Source organism: Carassius carassius, chromosome 12 (genome assembly GCF_963082965.1).
Source record: "Carassius carassius chromosome 12, fCarCar2.1, whole genome shotgun sequence".
Taxonomy (NCBI): domain Eukaryota; kingdom Metazoa; phylum Chordata; class Actinopteri; order Cypriniformes; family Cyprinidae; genus Carassius; species Carassius carassius.
In genome coordinates, this window is record NC_081766.1 from 23,513,472 (window position 1) to 23,536,216 (window position 22,745).

The window sequence follows — 22,745 nt, forward strand, 5'->3', positions numbered from 1 at the left end:
TACCAGTCGTGGACCGGCGGCCACAGTATCACTTGTGCTTGCACATGCAGCCTAGTGATGCGCGGGTCGGGTTTTTTTCCAACCCGCGGGTCCCGACTCCCGCTTTTATGAAATTATTTGTCTCGCCCCAGCCCGCAAATAAAGTGAAAATTTATTTTCTCATTTCTCGTTCACTGAAGTTCCTCCCTCGACAGCAGCGCGCGAGCACGGCGCTATTAGCAGCGCATGCGCAGCTCGTGAACAGCTCTGTGAACTGTTTCATCCTGTCAAAGAGTTACTCAAGATGTGACGGAGCATGTGCTTTGTTGAACGAGATCGAGAGATCTTCTCATTCTTGAATGAGCTGAATGAACTGATACATATCGTTTATGAACGAAATGAATGCGTATACAGGGTCAGTGAGCCAAGCATGTAAATCTCGATCAGCAATCAGCAGATACAAAGCGCAAAGCGGAGCTGTGCAGATACGCTCGTTTTCATATTTAGCATACAGAACATAACTCCACATTTAATCCCCGATTAATGTGAATATTATATATGAACTGTCTGACCAAACAATTAAAATGTTAATTATGCAAGAAAACCTTGTGCTTTGTTCATCTGAACAACTTATTTAAACTATTCAATGCAATTATGCACACATTTTAGTAAAGCTAAATCAGTTTAGTAAAGCCACTAATGCAGCCATCTCGCTGTAGTGTTTTTTTGCTGCTTACGTGAGGAGAAAAATACACAGGCGTCCATAGGGAGGCACTGGAAGCGTGCGTTGCACACACCAACATGAAATACGTCTCTTACAAATCTGGAACGCAGTCATTCTTTAAAGTATCGATACTAATAAATTTAGGAATCGTGACGTTTTTAATTTCCGAGAATCGCGATACTTTTGAACTATCGGTGCACCGTGCAACACTACCCGAAGTAGATAAATATAACGTGTGCTTTTTAAAACAGTAGCGAGAAACTCTGTATATTCATGCAGTGTGCGCATGTCAAAAGAGTAAATCAGATCAGAAGCTTGTGACATGTAAACACGCACATCAACCCGATCACTTTATTTACCGTTCATGTAAATGTCATGGAATGTTCATGAATTCATTTCGATGGAAGCAAAAAGTGTAAATGCACCTAATGTCCTTTTACGATTTTGATTTTGCTACATGATCTAATGCATTAATACTGTATGAAAGTATTTTCTGTGGACATGAAAATATACTTTCTTAAGAGTTTATATGAAATTATGCTAAATGTTCGCTTGATAAACAGATTAGTGATGCCAATTTAATTCTGCTATAGTTACTACTGGCAGCTCATATAATTAATTGTAATTATTTATATACATTTCCCTTTTGAGCTTAAATTTACAGCGTTTTTGAAGTCAAAAGTGGGCAGAGCAGCCATCCCCATCTTGGCAGTGCGTAACCGGAAGTCACTACCGGATAATTGAAAATGAGCAAAAAGGCGGGAGATGGTTGCTGGAGCCACGCTCACCAAGCTTGACTGTGGTGACATCAGCGGCAATCCACCCTTCACTCAAGTGGCCGCACCCTTAATTATGCTGATCTTTGAGGCTTAATATAATTTAAACGGATGAGTTATGGAAAAAAATTCACCCCCTCACAGTTGTAATAAAGGGCAAAATTAGCTATATAGACCAAAATAATTTTTTGACCCAGGCTGTAAACATGTTTTTTTTTTTCTGCTGTAAAGTTGGGTGTTTGTACATGGGGAGTCTATGAGTTCGTAAATAAATAAATTATATATATATATATATATATATATATATATATATATATATATATATATATATATATATATATATATATATATATATATATATATATATTTTTTTTTTTTTTTTTTTACAAATGTATTCTTATTATTGTGTAAAATGTATTTAAAAATACTTATTATGCAAAATGTATTATTCCAAGCATATTTTATAATGTATACATTTATAATAATAATCCTATTTATTATTTTATCATTTAAATCTCCTGTTAAAAAAAAATAGTAAAAATAGAAGCGCTATAATTGTATATAATTATACGCGATATATATCTGTTTATAATAATACACATTTTAAAAATGTATTGCATACCTGCTGTATGTATTTACCATAAGAACTAGGGCTGTCACAATATTAGATTTTCATATCACGTTTATTGTGGCCATTAGAATTCACAATATCGATATATTGTGATATCTACAGAAACCTTGGGGGGGGGGGGGCATATCAAATTATTTTTTTACTTTGATTATCGAGTTTTTCTTTTTCACCCAGCGGAAGGATACTGATAAATGCAGGCCACAAGACTCTGGCTTTTTCAGTCGTCTTTGAAGCGCCTATGAAATAACACGAGAGAATATACTGTCAAGTTCAACAGTATGATGAATAAATATTAATGGTAACACTCTACAATAAGATGTCATTTGTCAACATGAATGTATTAACTAACATGAATGAAACAATGAACAATACATTACACAATTTATTAATCTTTGTTAATGTTAATAAAAATAGTAATTCATTGTTCATGTTAGTTTACAGTGCAAAAATGTTTACAAACTAGGGGTGTAACGGTAAGCAAAAAAATCACGGTTCGGTACGTACCTCGGTTTTAAAGTCACGGTTCGGTTCATTTTCGGTACAGTAAGGGAAAGAAATGCAAACATTAAACAGCAGGTTGTTCATTACTATAAACTTTTTTTAAATACTTTTTAATAAAATATATATATAAATTAAAAAAGAATAAGAAATAAAATACTGCTGCAAAGTTCTCCACTAAATATCATTTAATGGTCTAAATTAAATACCACTAAATGGTCTCAAACCAATATCATATAATAAAATATAATGAAAAATATAAATAAATAACTATGATTACAGTGCAGCATTACCAATCCCAGCTTGTAGGCCTGCTCATATTTAAAAAACATATATAACTTTTCCAAAGTGTAAAGTTGCAGCATCAACAGTTTCAGTTTTTAGACCTGCTCAGATTTTTTTGGACCGATCGAAATTAAGAGCCAAGGTCAGTTTAAATGCCGACGGGAGCTGCGTTTGAATTACAATCGTTTTTTTCCTAGTTGTAGTGATGTTCACACTCGCGTGATGCCTTTTGAAAACCTTAGGCCGGTGACACACTGGCATGTTGCACCTGTCAAACATAGTCTATATTGCCGTCAATACTGTTACTCAACATGAAGTATAGATATTGTTGTCATGAAGACAAGATCCTGGTCTGTCGGCGGTCTCCCTCTATGTCACCTACAGTAGCAGCAGTGCGCCAGCGCCGCGTCAGGCACGATTCTGGTGACACAGAAAACGCGAAACGCCACGCTCACGCCACGCAGCCAGTGTGTCACCGGCCTTAGAATCAGCTGCAGGGCGGGATTTGCGCTGAACGCGGAGACTTCCGCCACTTGTTTGGAAACACGAAAATGTACCTATGTTCCGCATACAAAATATTGCATTCGGTACACACGTGCACCATACCGAAAGCCCTGTACCGAAACGGTCCGGTACAAATACACGTACCGTTCACACAGGCCATATTGATTGCAAATACAAAAATAAGACGAGTAAAGAAAATGTTGTACTTATTAAAATAATCACCCTTTACTTAAATATATGAACACAGAAAAAGTCTCAAGGTTACGAATGTAACCCTGGTTCCTTGAAGGAACGAGACGCTGCGACAAGCGCTTTGGGGAACGTCTCTGACGAGACCAACTCTGAATATTGTGTGCAATCTTTCCAATGGAAGGGCGTGACGTAGCGACCAGGAAGCTATAAAGGCACCTGCCACGCAGCTGGCTTCAGCTTCGAGTAGGGAAGCAAGCGCCGGCAGGGATGTCGGGAGTATGGCTCTGCGACGTTCCTTTTCAGGAACTCAAGCTGCGTCAAGCGCTCTGGGGAACGATGTGCCCACGCTGCCAGACTTCCAAATCCCTGCCTAGTGTGTATACGAAGAGCACAGCTAAGATGAGAGAACAGAAGAGCCCGGAGTGGCTCGCATATCAAGGTCATAAAATCTGGCAAATGTAGAGGGCGTGGATCATCCCGCAGCATTGCAGATGTCCAAGAGGGACACACCTGCTAGAGAGGCCTTAGAGGCAGCCATACCCCTAGTGGTGTGAGCCTTGGCTCCCAAAGGAAGGGGAAGACCAGAGGACTCATAGGATACGTTGATAGCCTCGACTATCCAACGACTAAGGGTCTGCTTAGAGGCAGGAAAACCCTTTTTAGGAAGACCATAGCAAACAAGCATTTGGTCAGATTTTCTCCACAGGGCAGCTCTGTGGACGTATGCGTCCAGCACTCGAACTGGACACATACAGTTTAGCTTCTCCTGGTCTTGCTCCCGAAAGGGAGGAGGGCAGAAGGCCTGCAGTACTATGGGTTGTGGAGTAACAGAGGGAACTTTAGGAACATAACCCGCTCGAGGTCATAAGAATGCTTTGGCCATACCAGGGGCAAAGTCTAAGTAGGTAGGGGCCACCGAGGGGGCTTGAAGATCTCCAACTCTCTTTAGAGAAGTAATAGCCAATAACAGGGCAGTCTTAAGGGTCAGATGTCCATCTGAGATGTCTTGTATTGCCTCAAATGGAGCTTTACAAAGAGCCTCTAAAACCATAACCAATTCCCACGGGGGAATACGGGACCGTACTGGAGGTCTCAGCCTCAGTGCACCGTGGAGGAAACGTGTAACTAGGGGGTGTCTACCCACTGACTGACCGTTGAAAGGTACGTGGTAAGCAGCTATGGCCACCACGTACACCTGAAGAGCTTCCACCTTAGGGCGTACAGTTTCCTCGTAGAGGGAGCTCTGGATTGGAGGAGGGTCTCAACAACCTCGGTTGAAGAGACCAGAAGCTATGAACTGTGCCCCCTCAGGGGCCACACCCACAACTTCCACAACTTCGGGCGAGGGTGAATTATTTTGCCCTGCGCCTGAGAGAGTAGATCTGTCCTGATCAGAATCTCCCATGGAGAGCCATAACGGGCACGACCAGAACGGGGCTACTAATAGAAGACGGACCCTGTCCCGGCGTACTCTCGTCAGAACTCCCAGGAGCAGAGCGATAGGGGGAAAGGTGTACAGATGAAGCCTCAGCCTGGTCTGTACCATAGCGTCCAGTCCCAGAGGAGCTGGATGAACTAGAGAGAAACAGAGGGGACATTGCGATATGTCTTGAGTCGCAAAGAGGTCCAAAAACTCTCCATATCTACTTCACCACCTCGGGGTGAAGCCCCCCGGGCCTCGGCCCCTGTCTCAACAGTATGTCTGCTCCCACAGTCAATCTCCCAGGAATATACACTGCTCTGAATGAGAGGAGTTTGTCCTGGGACCACAGAAGGATCTGGTGTGCCAGCTTATACAAGGGGCACAAATGCAGATCTCTCTGGTGACTGATATAAGAAATCGCCAATGTGTTGTCAGTGCGCACCAACATATGATGGCCTCTCAGGTCTGGGAGGAAATATTTCAATGCTCGATGCACAGCTAGCATCTCTAGACAACTGGTATGCTGGTATGCCGCTCCACAGACCGCGGGCAGGGTGGCCACTCATGACCGCACCAACACCGGTGAGGGACGCGTCTGTCGCTAGCGTTACACGGCAACCAAGAGCTCCCAGCACCGGGCCCTGATTCAAGAACCAAGGTTTCTTCCATATGTCTAAGGCACGAAGGCATCGCCGCGTGACCTTGATACTTCGTAATGGATTCCCCCTTGGGGAAAATCCCTTGGTCTTGAGCCACCACTGTAGGGGTCTCATGTTCAGGAGGCCAAAAGGTATCATGTTGGACGCAGCTGCCATAAGCCCTAACAGTCTTTGAGACTGACAGTGACAGTGAGTGACTGGCCTTCTTTGACTCTCTCGACTGATGTGAGGATCGACTCGATCCGTGCAGGAGACAGACGTGCCTGCATCGTGGTCGAATCCCACACTACGCCTAGATAGGTGGTTCTCTGAACTGGAGAAAGTACACTCTTCTTGGCATAAGTGGTAAAATATAACTTAATTCATAACATATTTCTGATATTATCGATCAATCTTATCAGATTAACTTTGATCGTTCACTTTTATTTTATTTCCGTGAGTGCAGTACACCTGCAAAGCGATAGCACTCGTTAGCTTGTCATTAGCATCTTCATTCGAACCTATCGCTGTTTTCTTTTCTCCTCTCCCTCGCTCCAGTTTTTCACAAGTTCATCAAACAACCGCAGTAAGAATTTTCATCAAGCACGGTGAGTAATGGCTTCTCCTATCATTGTTTCTTGCACCTCTTGCCACATGTACAGTTTATCTATCTCTGTCGCTGATGAGGGATTCACATGTGATAAATGCAGGGAAATAGTTAGGCTGACAGAGAAGATTTCAGAATTAGAGACACGCATCCAAACTTTAATTGAGGATAGTAAAAATGTTAGGGCTCTAGATACGGCTTTGGATGCGTCTAGCTCAGGGATTCCTGTACATTGTTCGGTTCCGGAAACAGAGCCCCAGCAGCAGGGCAACTGGGTGACGGTGAGGCAGCGTAGTCGTGGGTCAAAACACCGCTCTTCTGTTCCGATCAAAACATTAAACAGGTTCTCCCCACTCAGTGATGCACCCACTGAGAAACCTGATGAAAGTGCTCTAGTTATTGGTGATTCTATTGTACGGAACGTGAATGATGAGATGCCGTGGTGATGAGATGCATAGCAGATTGTCATCACTCAATGGCTGGATGTCTAAGTGGTGCCCACAGAATAACATAGGTTTCATAGACAATTGGACAAGCTTTTGGGGCAGACCTGACCTGTTTAAAAGAGATGGTCTTCATCCCTCCTGGGGTGGCGCCACTCTTCTCTCTAGAAATATGGCAAATAGTCTTAGTGTTTATACTTGACTAACTGGGGCCCAGGTCAGGAAGCAGACAGACTGGCTAAACCGACCGTCTGCTAGCTGCCTCCCGTCACAGAGGTCAGTTAATTCTCAGCACATAGAGACTTTTTCACCTAGATATCACACTATAGAGACTGTGTCTGTTCCCCGAACTAGAAAAAACAAAAAACGCCCAAACCAGGTTAAGATTAACAATTTAATTGAGGTTAAAAGGTGGTATCCACACAAGGTGGTATCCACACAATTATATTCCTTCTTAGAGAAAAATGGTATATGTGAGGATTTCCAGTCAGGATTTAGACCGTATCATAGTACTGAGACTGCTCTTCTTAGAGTTACAAATGATCTGCTCTTATCATCTGATCGTGGGTGTATCTCTCTATTAGTTTTATTGGATCTTAGTGCTGCGTTTGACACAACTGACCACAACATTCTTTGGCATAGACTTGAATACTTTGTTGGCATCAGTGGAAGTGCATTAGCATGGTTTAAATCGTACTTATATGACCGCCATCAGTTCGTAGCAGTGAATGAAAATGTATCCTATCGATCACAAGTGCAGTATGGAGTACCTCAAGGCTCAGTACTAGGGCCGCTACTCTTCACGCTTTATATGTTACCCTTGGGAGATATCATCAGGAAACATGGTGTTAGCTTTCACTGTTATGCTGATGATACTTAGCTCTATATTTCTTCGCAGCCCGGTGAAACACACCAATTTGAAAAACTAATGGATTGCATAGTCGATATAAAAAACTGGATGACGAGTAATTTCTTACTGCTAAATTCTGAAAAAACAGAGGTGTTAATTATAGGACCTAAAAACTCTGCTTGTAATAACCTAGAACACTGTCTAAGACTTGATGGTTGCTCTGTCAATTCTTCGTCATCAGTTAGGAACCTAGGTGTGCTACTTGATCGCAATCTTTCCTTAGAAAGCCACGTTTCTAGCATTTGTAAAACTGCATTTTTCCATCTCAAAAATATATCTAAATTACGGCCTATGCTCTCAATGTCAAATGCAGAAATGTTAATCCATGCATTTATGACCTCAAGGTTAGATTATTTTAATGCTTTATTGGGTGGTTGTTCTGCACGCTTAGTAAACAAACTACAGCTAGTCCAAAATGCAGCAGCAAGAGTTCTTACTAGAACCAGGAAGTATGACCATATTAGCCCGGTCCTGTCAACACTGCACTGGCTCCCTATCAAGCATCGCATAGATTTTAAAATATTGCTTATTACTTATAAAGCCCTGAATGGTTTAGCACCTCAGTATTTGAATGAGCTCCTTTTACATTATAATCCTCTACGTCCGCTACGTTCTCAAAACTCAGGCAATTTGATAATACCTAGAATATCAAAATCAACTGCAGGCGGCAGATCCTTTTCCTATTTGGCGCCCAAACTCTGGAATAACCTACCTAACATTGTTCGGGAGGCAGACACACTCTTGCAGTTTAAATCTAGATTAAAGACCCATCTCTTTAACCTGGCATACACATAACATACTAATATGCTTTTATTATCCAAATCCGTTAAAGGATTTTTAGGCTGCATTAATTAGATAAACCGGAACCGGAAACACTTCCCATAACAACCTATGTACTTGCTACATCATTAGAAGAATGGCATCTACGCTAATATTTGTCTGTTTCTCTCTTGTTCCGAGGTCACCGTGGCCACCAGATCCAGTCTGTGTCCAGATCAGAGGGTCACTGCAGTCACCCGGATCCAGTACGTATCCAGACCAGATGCTGGATCAGCACCTAGAAAGGACCTCTACATCCCTGAAAGACAGCGGAGACCAGGACAACTAGAACCCCAGATACAGATCCCCTGTAAAGACCTTGTCTCAGAGGAGCACCAGGACAAGACCACAGGAAACAGATGATTCTTCTGCACAATCTGACTTTGACCAGACAAACCAGTAGTTCAATTCCAGGCTGCAGCAGAGGAGAACTGGCCCCCCAACTGAGCCTGGTTTCTCCCAAGGTTTTTTTCTCCATTCTGTCACCGATGGAGTTTCGGTTCCTTGCCGCTGTCGCCTCTGGCTTGCTTAGTTGGGGACACTTCATCTACAGCGATATCGTTGACTTGATTGCAAATAAATGCACAGACACTATTTAACTGAACAGAGATGACATAACTGAATCCAATGATGAACTGCCTTTAACTATCATTTTTGCATTATTGACACTGTTTTCCTAATGAATGTTGTTCAGTTGCTTTGACGCAATGTATTTTGTTTAAAGCGCTATATAAATAAAGGTGACATTGACATTTAGTCTCAAACCCAGCTCCCCCATATGTGCGAGAACAACATCTCTATGTCGAACCGCCATTTGCTCTGATTGAGCTAAAATCAACCAATCGTCGATATAGTTCAGAATATGCATTACCTGCATAAGGAGGGATACCAGAGCCGCATCTACACATATTTTATGAACGTGCGGGCTGAGAGTGCAAGGTCGAAGGGAAGTGCTCGATATCGGTAGGCTTTGCCCCCAAAAGCGAACCTCAGAAACTTCCTGTGTTGTGGAAGGATGGAAGTATGCGTCTTTGAGATCTATTGTGACAAACCAGTCCTCGGATCTGATTTGAGCTACAACCTGTTTGACAGTGAGCATTTTGAACTTCAGTGGCATTATTGAGAGGTTTAGATGACGTAAGTCTAAGATCGGACGCAACCCCCCATCCTTCTTTGGAACTATGAAATACCGGCTATAAAACCCAGACTCCCTGTCTAGAGGGACCACCTCGATGGCCTCCTTCCTTAATAGGGTATTTACTTCTTGTTCCATAACCAGAGCCTACCGGGGGCCGACTATTGTCGGTCTAACCCCGTTGAATGTTGGCAGTGGATGGCCGAACTGAATGCGATAGCCTCTTTCTACTGTATGCAGGACCCATTGAGATACATTTGGCAGTAGTTTCCACGCTGCTAACTAATGTACTAAGGGAATCAGTCTCTCGAGACTGACCTCTGGTGTAAGAGGCCCCCAAAGGGGCGGCGAGCATTTCAGCTCCGCTACGCTCACGGGCGGAAATAACTGAGAGCAGTGCTCGCTGGAAGCCGCTGCACCCTGAAACTCTGGCAGGGTTGGCAGACCCACCTCCCGAGGGCACTGAGGTGAGACGGGCACCGTGTAATGAGGTGGACACCGCTCTACCCCAGTAGGGGCCGCCCTCTGTAGTCGTGACCGAAATGCGTCATGACTTCTTGGCCGTGGACCTCCCAGCCTGAAGTACGGCTCCATCGGATTCGGATTAGGCTGAGAAGTCACTGGCCCAGAGCATTGCTTCAGCCTCTGGTCCCGAAGCGGGGAACATGGGCGGCAACGCTCTGTTTGTATGCGGAGGGGGCTGCTCCTACCCAGCAGTCCCTCCAGTACATCTAACTTCACGAGTCAAATAACTGTCATTATATTCCTCAGAATTTAATGCAATCAAACAATCAGACAAGTAAATACGGTCTGGATTGTGATACAATACATATTAAAGTGATATATTGGACTTCTCAAAGTCATTAAATTCCTCAGAATTTAATGTAATCAAACAATCAGACAAGTAAACACGGTCTAGATTGTGATAAAGTACACATTGTAGTGATATATTAATTTCTCAAAGTCATTACATTTCTCAGAATTTAATGTAATCAAACAATCAGACAAGTAAACACGGTCTAGATTGTGATAAAGTACACATTGTAGTGATATATTAACTTCTCAAAGTCATTACATTTCTCAGAATTTAATGTAATCAAACAATCAGAGAAGTAAACACAGTCTAGATTGTGATAAAGTACACACTGAAGTGATAGAACTAACTCCTTATTAAATGGAGTTTAAATAACCAGACATGCGGTCGGGTATGGAAAAATTCACATCAAAACTGAAAATGATGTAAATGAAAATGGTCGCTACGTCACGCCCTTCCATTGGAAAGATTGCACACGATATTCAGAGTCGGTCTCGTCAAGGACGTTCCCCAAAGCGCTTGACGCAGCTCGAGTTCCTGAAAAGGAACCGCTGTTAACAGGTTAATATAATGTTTCCCATAATATGACTAGTAAAATAGTGGCAACTTGCTCTGATGAACACGGCTCTCATCGGAGAGCGCTGCATATTCTTCTTGTGTGACAGGTGTCAGCGTTAAGGCACAATACTGCTACCTGAGAGCTCAACCAGGTACTGGCGCTAGAGTGTTTACATGTGGTGTTATCATAAGAGAACGGTTCATTTTAAATATTGCAGTTATCGCTAATACAGGTATATCGTCGCACACTAAATTAACACGATATCGATAATCGTTGCTTTTAATATAACGGTTATCGTCAATACCAGTATATCGCGACACCCCTACAAAAGAACCATTTCAAATGTTTTTGTGCCTTTCTTTCTGCTCCCAGTCGCTTTCGTAGAGTAGTATTGAAAATTTGTTCTTTTAAATACTTTTACATACATATTTAGGGCCCGAGCACTGCAGTGCGAGGACCCTATTGGAATTGCTCCGTTTATTATTAGGGCCCGAGCACCGATGGTGCGAGGACCCTCTTGGAATTGCTCCGTTTATTATTATTATTATTATTATTATTATTATTATTATTATTATTAGGGCCCGAGCACCGATGGTGTGAGGACCCTCTTAGAATTGCTCCGTTTATTATTATTATTATTAGGGCCCGAGCACCGATGTATTATTATTATTATTAGGGCCTGAGCACCCTCTTGGAATTGCTCCATTTATTATTATTATTATTATTAAGGCCCGAGCACCGAGGTGCGAGGACCCTCTTGTATCTGCTTTGTTTATTATTATTATTATTATTATTATTATTCTCCCGAATGAATCGCATTTTTGAGGGCTTAAACATGCTCAAAAAGTCATGAAACTTTGCACACGCGTCAAACCTGGTGAAAATTTTCGTCTGATATAGGATTCAGAAGAGGGTGTGGCAAAATGGCTCGACAGCGCCACCTATACTAAGAAAATCAACAGCCTTCCAGCTATGCTCAAAAAGTCATGAAACTTTGCACACGCGTCAAACCTGGTGAAAATTTTCGTCTGATATAGGATTCAGAAGAGGGTGTGGCAAAATGGCTTGACGGCGCCACCTATACTAAGAAAATCAACAGCCTTCCAGCTATGTTTCACGTACATGCACGAAAATTGGCACACATATGTAACACACCAATACCTACAAAAAAGACTCTTGGAGCAAAATTCTAAACCCAACAGGAAGTCGGTTATTTTTAATGTTATGAGCAAATTTTGTGTAATTTTGGTCATTTCCATGTGTTGTATTTTAACGAACTCCTCCTAGAGATTTCTTCAAATCAACACCAAATTTGGTATGCCTAATCTAAAGGCCTTTGCGATGTTAAATTGCGAAGATCTTGAGTTTTCGTTGAAGGGCGTGTCCGTGGCGGCCTGGCGAATTTCGATGATTCGCCATGAAAAATGAAATTGCTATAACTCAGACATACAATGTCCAATCTTCCCCAAACTTCACATGTGTGATAAGAGTCCTGGCCTGAACACATCTGTAGGCCAATATTCCATCGGGTGTGGCAAAATGGCTCGATAGCGCCACCTATACACTTTCAACGGAGTGCGCCTCGAGCTATGTTTCACGTACATGTACAAAAATTGGTACACACATGTAACACACCAATACCTACAAAAAAGTATCTTGGTACGAAATCCTAATCCCAACAGGAAGTTGGTTATTTTGAATTTTCCCTGCAAAATTGGTGTTGTTTTTGCCATTTTCAGGGGTTGTACTTTAACGAACTCCTCCTAGAGATTTATTCAGATGAACACCAAACTTGGTCAGTGTAATCTAAAGCCATTTGCGATGTTAAATTGCGAAGGACTTGAGGTTTCGTTAAAGGGCGTGTCCATGGCGGCCTGACAAATTTCGATGTTTCGCCATGAAAAAGGAAGTTGCTGTAACTCAGACATACAATGTCCAATCTGCCCCAAACTTCACATGTTGGATAAGACTCTTGACCTGAACAGATCTACATGCCAATATTCAGTTATAGTCATAGCGTCACCTATTGGCAACAGGAAGTGAAATATTTTACACTGCGACAAACTACTCCTAGAAATTTTATGACATCAATGTTATTTTTGTGGTCAGTCTAATCTAAAGACCTGTGTGATGTTTAGTTGTGAAGATCTTGAGTTTTCGTTAAAAGGCGTGTCCTGGCCTGAACAGATCTAAAGGCCAATATTCCATTAGGTGTGGCAAAATGGCTCGATAGCGCCACCTATACACTTTCAACTGAGTGCATATACACTTTCAACGGAGTGCGCCTCAAGCTATGTTTCACGTACATGTACAAAAATTGGTACACACATGTAACACACCAATACCTACAAAAAAGTCTCTTGGTACGAAATCCTAATCCCAACAGGAAGTCGGTTATTTTGAATTTTCCCTGCAAAATTGGTGTTGTTTTTGCCATTTTCAGGGGTTGTACTTTAACGAACTCCTCCTAGAGATTTATTCAGATGAACACCAAACTTGGTCAGTGTAATCTAAAGCCATTTGCGATGTTAAATTGCGAAGGACTTGAGGTTTCGTTAAAGGGCGTGTCCATGGTGGCCTGACAAATTTCGATGTTTCGCCATGAAAAAGGAAGTTGCTGTAACTCAGACATACAATGTCCAATCTGCCCCAAACTTCACATGTTGAAAAGAGACTCTTGACCTGAACAGATCTACATGCCAATATTCAGTTATAGTCATAGCGCCACCTATTGGCAACAGGAAGTGAAATATTTTACACTGCGACAAACTACTCCTAGAAATTTTATGACATCGATGTTATTTTTGTGGTCAGTCTAATCTAAAGACCTGTGTGATGCTTAGTTGTGAAGATCTTGAGTTTTCGTTAAAAGGCGTGTCCATGGCGCCGTGACGAAGTTTGATGTGTCGCCATGGGAATAAAAGATGTTATAACTCAGGCATAAAATGTCCGATCTTGCCCAAACTTCACATGTGTGATAAGGGTCCTGGCCTGAACAGATCTGAAGGCCAATATTCCATTGGGTGTGGCAAAATGGCTCGATAGCGCCACCTATACACTTTCAACTGAGTGCCTATACACTTTCAATGGAGTGCGCCTCAAGCTATGTTTCACGTACATGTACAAAAATCGGTACACACATGTAACACACCAATATCTACGAAAAAGTCTCTTGGTACGAAATCCGAATCCAAACAGGAAGTCAGTTACTTAGAATGTTCTCTGCAAAATTGGTGTTGTTTTTGGCATTTTCAGGGGTTGTACTTTAACGAACTCCTCCTAGAGATTTATTCAGATGAACACCAAACTTGGTCAGTGTAATCTAAAGCCATTTGCGATGTTAAATTGCGAAGGACTTGAGGTTTCGTTAAAGGGCGTGTCCATGGTGGCCTGACAAATTTCGATGTTTCGCCATGAAAAAGGAAGTTGCTGTAACTCAGACATACAATGTCCAATCTGCCCCAAACTTCACATGTTGAAAAGAGACTCTTGACCTGAACAGATCTACATGCCAATATTCAGTTATAGTCATAGCGCCACCTATTGGCAACAGGAAGTGAAATATTTTACACTGCGACAAACTACTCCTAGAAATTTTATGACATCGATGTTATTTTTGTGGTCAGTCTAATCTAAAGACCTGTGTGATGCTTAGTTGTGAAGATCTTGAGTTTTCGTTAAAAGGCGTGTCCATGGCGCCGTGACGAAATTTGATGTGTCGCCATGGGAATAAAAGATGTTATAACTCAGGCATAAAATGTCCGATCTTGCCCAAACTTCACATGTGTGATAAGGGTCCTGGCCTGAACAGATCTGAAGGCCAATATTCCATTGGGTGTGGCAAAATGGCTCGATAGCGCCACCTATACACTTTCAACTGAGTGCCTATACACTTTCAATGGAGTGCGCCTCAAGCTATGTTTCACGTACATGTACAAAAATCGGTACACACATGTAACACACCAATATCTACGAAAAAGTCTCTTGGTACGAAATCCGAATCCAAACAGGAAGTCAGTTACTTAGAATGTTCTCTGCAAAATTGGTGTTGTTTTTGGCATTTTCAGGGGTTGTACTTTAACGAACTCCTCCTAGAGATTTATTCAGATCAGCATCAAACTTGGTCAGTTAAATCTAAAGGCCTTTGCGATGTTAAATTGGGAAGATCTTGAGATTTCGTTAAAGGGAGTGTCCATGGCGACCTGACAAATTTCGATGTTTCGCCATGAAAAAGGAAGTTGCTGTAACTCAGACATACAATGTCCAATCTGCCCCAAACTTTGCATGTTAGGATAAGACTTCTGCCCTTAACAGATCTACATGCCCATATTCAATTATAGTCATAGCGCCACCTGCTGGCAACAGGAAGTGACATTTTACGCTGAGACAAACTACTCCTAGAGATTTTTTGACATTAATGTATTTTTGTGGTCAGTCTAATCTAAAGGCCTGTGTACTGTTAAATTGTGGAAATCTTGAGTTTTTGTTAAAGAGCGTGTCCACGGCAAAAATGACAAAATTTGATGTCTCGCCACAGCAAGAGAAGTTGTTGTAACTCGGGCATAAAATGTTTGATCTTCCCCAAACTTCACATGTTCGATAAGAGTGCAGCCCTGAACACATCTGAAGGCCAATATTCCATTATAGTGATAGCGCCACCTGCTGGCAACAGGAAGATTTGCACATATATGGAAAAAACATTGATATATTCTACTTATATTTATGAGTTTAAACGCATATTTCTCACCGTTCACCTATTTACTAGACCCACTCGCTGCCGGTGAGCCCGGGTGCGAGGGCCCGTTCATCGCTGCTTGCAGCTTTAATTATTATTATTATTCTTCTCTAAGATGAATCGCATTTATGAGAGCCTAAACATGCTCGAAAAGTCATGAAACTTTGCACACACCTCAGAACTGGCAAAAATTTACGTCTGATATGGGTTTCAGAAGTGGGTGTGGCAAAATGGCTCGACAGCGCCACCTATACACGTTCAACGGTGTGCGCCTCAAGCTACGTTTCAAGTACATGTATGAAAATTGGTATACACATGTATCTCTCCAATACCTACAAAAAAGTCTCTTGGAGCAAAATCCGAAACCCAACAGGAAGTCAGTTATTTTTAATTTTATGAGCAAATTTTGTGTCATTTTTGTCATTTCCATGCGTTGTATTTTAACGAACTCCTCCTAGAGATTAATTCAGATCAACACCAAAGTTGGTATACCTAATCTAAAGGCCTTTGCGATGTTAAATTGCAAAGATTTTGAGTTTTCGTTAAAGGGCGTGTCCGTGGCGGCCTGGCGAATTTCGATGATTCGCCATGAAAAATGAAGTTGCTATAACTCAGACATACAATGTCCAATCTGCCCCACACTTCACATGTTTGATGAGACTCCGAACCTGAACATATTTACATGCCCATATTCAGTTATAGTCATAGCGCCACCTATAGGCAACAGGAAGTGACATATTTTACACTTCGACACACTACTCCTAGAAATTTTTTGAGATCAATGTCTTTTTTGTGGTCAGTCTAATCTAAAGGACTGTGCGATGTTAAGTTGTGAAGATCTTGAGTTTTCGTTAAGGGGCGTGTCCATGGCGCCGTGACAAAATTCAAAGTCTCGCCATGGGAATAAAAGATGTTATAACTCAGGCATAAAATGTCCGATCTTCCCCAAACTTCACATGTTTGATAAAAGTCCTGGCCTGAACAGATCTGTAGGCCAATATTTCATCGGGTGTGGCAAAATGGCTCGATAGCGCCACCTATACACTTTCAACGGTGTGCGCCTCGAGCTACGTTTCATGTACATGTATGAAAATCAGTATACACATGTATCTCTCCAATACCTACAAAAAAGTCTCTTGGAGCAAAATCCGAAACCCAACAGGAAGTCAGTTATTTTTAATTTTATGAGCAAATTTTGTGTCATTTTTGTCATTTCCATGCGTTGTATTTTAACGAACTCCTCCTAGAGATTCATTCAGATCAACACCAAAGTTGGTATGCCTAATCTAAAGGCCTTTGCGATGTTAAATTGCGAAGATTTTGAGTTTTCGTTAAAGGGCGTGTCCATGGCGGCCTGACAAATTTCGATGTTTCGCCATGAAAAAGGAAGTTGCTGTAACTCAGACATACAATGTCCAATGTGCCCAAAACTTCACATGTTTAATAAGACTCCTGACCTGAACATATTTACATGCCCATATTCAGTTATAGTCATAGCGCCACCTATAGGCAACAGGAAGTGACATATTTTACACTTCGACAGACTACTCCTAGAAATTTTTTGACATCAATGTCTTTTTTATGGTCAGTATAATCTAAAGGCCTGTGCAATGTTAAATTGTGAAGATCTTGAGTTTTCGTTAAGGGGCGTGTCCATGGCGCCGTGACAAAATTCAAAGTCTCGCCATGGGAATAAAAGATGTTATAACTCAGGCATAAAATGTCCGATCTTCCCCAAACTTCACATGTGTGATAAATGTCCTGGCCTGAACAGATCTGAAGGCCAATATTCCATCGGGTGTGGCAAAATGGCTCAATAGCGCCATTTTTACACTTTCAACGGAGTGCACCTCGAGCTATGTTTCACGTACATGTACAAAAATTGGTACACACATGTAACACACCAATACCTACAAAAAAGTCTCTTGGTACGAAATCCTAATCCCAACAGGAAGTCTGTTATTTTGAATTTTCCCTGCAAAATTGTTGTTTTTGCCATTTTCAGGGGTTGTACTTTAACGAACTCCTCCTAGAGATTTATTCAGATGAACACCAAACTTGGTCAGTGTAATCTAAAGCCATTTGCGATGTTAAATTGCGAAGATCTTGAGTTTTCGTTAAAAGGCGTGTCCATGGCGCCGTGACGAAATTCGATGTGTCGCCATGGGAATAAAAGATGTTATAACTCAGGCATAAAATGTTCGATCTTGCCCAAACTTCACATGTGTGATAAGGGTCCTGGCCTGAACAGATCTGAAAGCCAAAATTCCATTGGGTGTGGCAAAATGGCTCGATAGCGCCACCTATACACTTTCAACTGAGTGCATATACACTTTCAACGGAGTGCGCCTCAAGCTATGTTTCACGTACATGTACAATAATCGGTACACACATGTAACACACCAATACCTACAAAAAAGTCTCTTGGTACGAAATCTGAATCCCAACAGGAAGTCGGTTATTAAGAATTTTCTCTGCAAAATTGGCTTTGTTTTTGCCATTTTCAGGGGTTGTACTTTAAAGAACTCCTCCTAGAGATTTATTCAAATCAACACCAAACTTGGTCAGTTAAATCTAAAGGCCTTTGCGATGTTAAATTGCGAAAATCTTGAGGTTTCGTTAAAGGGCGTGTCCATGGCGGCCTGACAAATTTCGATGTTTCGCCATGAAAAAGGAAGTTGCTGTAACTCAGACATACAATGTCCAATCTGCCCCAAACTTCACATGTTAGATAAGACGTCTGCCCTTAACAGATCTACATGCCCATATTCAATTATAGTCATAGCGCCACCTGCTGGCAACAGGAAGTGACATGTTTTACATTGCGACAAACTACTCCTAGAAATCTTTTGACATTAATGTATTTTTTTGTGGTCAATCTAATCTAAAGGCCTGTGCAATGTTAAATTGTGGAGATCTTCAGTTTTTGTTAAAGGGCGTGTCCATGGCACCATGACAAAATTTGATGTCTCGCCACAGCAAGAGAAGTTGTTGTAACTCAGGCATAAAATGTTCAATCTTCCCCAGACTCTGCATGTTCGATAAGAGTCCTGGCCTGAACACATCTGAAGGCCAATATTCCATTATAATGATAGCGCCACCTGCTGCCAACAGAAAGATTGGCACATATATGGAATAAACATTGATATATTCCACTTATATTTATGAGTTTAAATGCATATTTCTCACTGTTCACCTATTTACTAAAGCCACTCGCTGCCGGTGAGCCCGGGTGCGAGGGCCTGTTCATCGCTGCTTGCAGCTTTAATTCTTCTTCTTCTTCTTCTTCTTCTCCGGAATGAATCGCATTTTTGAGGGCTTAAACATGCTCAAAAAGTCATGAAACTTTGCACACGTGTCAAACCTGGTGAAAATTTTCGTCTGATATAGGATTCAGAAGAGGGTGTGGCAAAATGGCTCAACAGCGCCACCTAAGAAAATCAACAGCCTTCCAGCTATGTTTCACGTACATGCATGAAAATTGGCACACATATGTAACACACCAATACCTACAAAAAAGACTCTTGGAGCAAAATTCTAAACCCAACAGGAAGTCGGTTATTTTTAATATTATGAGCAAATTTTGTGTAATTTTGGTCATTTCCATGTGTTGTATTTTAACGAACTCCTCCTAGAGATTTCTTCAAATCAACACCAAATTTGGTATGCCTAATCTAAAGGCATACCAAACATGTGTGTACCGATTTTTGTACATGTACGTGAAACAGAGCTTGAGGCGCACTATGTTGAAAGTGTATAGGTGGCGCTATCGAGCCATTTTGCCACACCCGATGGAATATTGGCCTACAGATGTGTTCAGGCCAGGACTCTTATCACACATGTGAAGTTTGGGGAAGACCGGACATTTTATGCCTGAGTTATAACATCTTTTATTCCCATGGCGAGACATCGAACTTCGTCACGGCGCCATGAACACGCCTTTTAACGAAAACTCAAGATCTTCGCAATTTAACATCGCAAAGGCTACCCCCTGTAAATGGTGAAAATCCCTTAAGTCCCCATGAGAAACAATTATCATTTGATATAGGGCTTTAAGGTAAATCCCACAAATCTTTTTGTGTGTTTGTGTGTGTCATTTATCAGCCAATAACTCTGCACTACTTCGAAGTGTGGGGGGGGGGGGTTCGAAGTTTTAAAATTATACTTATTTTGTGTTATTTCATTCAGGGGTTTGATTAGTGAATTGATTATATTTTTTTTATGTGGGGACACCTCGGGCATAAAGGGTTAAACACACAGATTGTGATCTACAAGTTGTGTATTAATGTTCATTCATGTCTGCTGCGAACCTTTTAAAAACATTTAAAGGCCGTGTTGCAGGGTAATTTTTTTTACGAATTTGTGAAATTTGCTTGTTGGTAATAAACATTTAAACTGTTATCCATTGTATTTTAAGTTGTTGGGTATCACAAAACGGAATATAATACGAAAAAGTAGGTACTATCTTACAGCGGTCTCCTTTCCCCCATAATGCATTGCATCACGTCACGTTGGGGAGAGAATTTACCAAAGCCCGCCTTGAGAGCATTGAGAGTGACTAGAGAGAGACGAGTAGTAGACGAGAGTATTCAGATAGCGCAGATTATAGATAAATAAATAGATATAGATAGATAGAGACTACATATATAGATAGATAGACAGACAGACAGATAGATAGATATCGACCAACAGCGACCCAAACGCACTCACTTCCCTACAGCACAAGCTTTTCAGCGCAGTTTCCATGGGACAGAACCCACACAAGCACCTGCCAAACACAGCGACACACACGCGGCTACGTTTGCAACAACATTTTCACCGGAGGAAGAGATAAACGCTTAGAAACGTCCATATAGCTAGCATGATGCCTTCTATTTCTATATGACAAAGACAACGTTTACCAGTTCTACGACACTATGACAAAGGTTACCGGTACTTATCTGAACTAACGTCATGATCACTGCCACTAGATATAAAGAAAACGTTTATTTTTTTCACTCGGTGCTACTCAATGACAGTAAAAAAAAAAAAATAAATAAAATAAATAATAATAATAATAATATATATATATATATGTGTGTGTGTGTGTCGTTATTGTGCACTGCTGCTCGTAGACTAGCTCCAGTGCTCATTGCTGCGATGCTAAATGATAGCAACTCACCAGGACACTTCACCAACTCTCCACTCATTCTCTTCGCACCATGCATTTAATAAGCTTTGACGGACATCAGTTCTTGGCAATTCCTCATTTGCCCTCTCACGTCTGGCAGGTTCGAAATTACACAGCTGCAGGTCATCATACATGTTGGCTCTTGCCACCTCTTCCTCATCCCAGTCAGTCGCTATAACGTTAGTTCTGATGCTGCGTTGTGAGCTTGTAATCACTATTTCATACCACGACTAACGACTTTGTACCGTTCCAGGCAAGTTACGCCAAACTTTCTGAGTGCAAGGAATTGTAACTAGATTATTATTTTTTATTGCAACGGTACATTGACCTAAAATCGTTTTTTCAACGTATGCCACTTGCATAAACTGCATCTGTAGGCAGTATTATCCGTAGGGGCTTTCGTTGTTTCGCGTGCTGTGTGACCTCGGAACTCGGAGTACATCGATCTAGTACGAGACACGAGTTCACGGGTGGGAAGTCACGAGTTTGATTGCCGTTCCTGTGCACTTTCACGGGTTTAAGGTTGGAAAAACACGGGTTACGGGTTGCCTGGAACGCGGCATCATACTAGACTGAGGCTACCTTTCCTCGACTTCTCCCCAACGTGACGTCATCGCCGAGTTGCATAAAAAAACGTTAATACCAAAAACTTAAAAAACAGTTATTTAAGACTATTTTTGAGACATTTTAAAAATGATATTCATATCTTGAGTGATTTATGTACCCATTTATCGAAAGTGGTGGTTAACCTGCAACATGGCCTTTAAACTTGCCAAACATGTTGTTTGATGGACTCAAAGTCCTGGAGGAATTTGTCACTGTTCCAAAAGCTCATCAGGTAAGAGAGCAGTTGAGTACAAAAAAAAGAGGACACCGGTCATTCCATTACCTGCCAGTCCATTGACACCTATCAAGCCTGCAGAACTAGCAACGCTGACCAGATGTCCATGGTTCTTATCTGTCATGGCAGGCAGAAATGCTTTATATGTCTAAAATAGAGGCATAAACAAAAATGAGCATTTACACAGAATAGTAACTTTAAAAAAAATATATATATATATATATATATATATATATATATATATATATATATTAGGGGTGTAACGGTACGTGTATTCGTACCGGACCGTTTCGGTACAGGGCTTTCGGTACGGTGCACGTGTGTACCGAATGACGGAATGCAATATTTTGTTTGCGGAACATAAGTACATTTTCGTGTTTCCAAACGAACATATCAAGTGGCGGAAGTCTCCGCGTTCAGCGCAAATCCCGCCCTGCAGCTGATTCTAAGGCCGGCGACAAACTGGATGCGTGGTGCAAGCTAGAATTAGAACCGACGCCTATTTTTCACGTGACACGCAAACGTGTTGGAAGCGTTTCCAGGAAAAATAAGAATAGGAAAATATGTTTATATGTCATTTTGTACACAAATACATATTAATTCATGACACTTTGATGTTTGAAAGTCTATAGGTTGACATAAATTCAGATATAAATGTAATTTAAAAAATTAATTAATTAAATTAAATTAAATTAATTATCAATTTTCAAATATTGCACCTGTCAAACATAGTCTATTTTGCCGTCAATACTGTTGACGGTGTCCTTTATCAGTAGGCTTTATATTTATGCTCAACATGAAGTATAGATATAGTTGTCATGAAGACAAGAGCCTGGTCTGTCGGCGGTCTCCCTGTCACCTACAGCAGCAGGCACGGCACGGTTCTAGTTATTTATTTATACGTTTCATTATATTTTATTATATGATATTGGTTTGAGACAGAGTATTTTATTTAGTGGAGAACTTTGCAGCAGTATTTTATTTCTTATTCTTTTTTTATTTTATATATATTTTATTAAAAATTATTTTTTTTTAAAGTGTATAGTAATAAACAACCTGCAG

General features: G+C 41.2%; 1 protein-coding gene across 2 annotated transcripts in view; it reads right to left on the reverse strand.

The window, feature by feature from the left end:
- Positions 1–22,745, reverse strand: part of sdr16c5a (short chain dehydrogenase/reductase family 16C, member 5a) — a 179,919-nt gene that overhangs the window by 137,683 nt on the left and 19,491 nt on the right. For both annotated transcript variants that reach the window (XM_059563935.1, XM_059563934.1), the window contains one exon: positions 21,732–21,831. In XM_059563935.1, the coding sequence (XP_059419918.1) occupies positions 21,732–21,831 (100 nt within the window). The remainder of the gene's footprint in view (positions 1–21,731; positions 21,832–22,745) is intronic.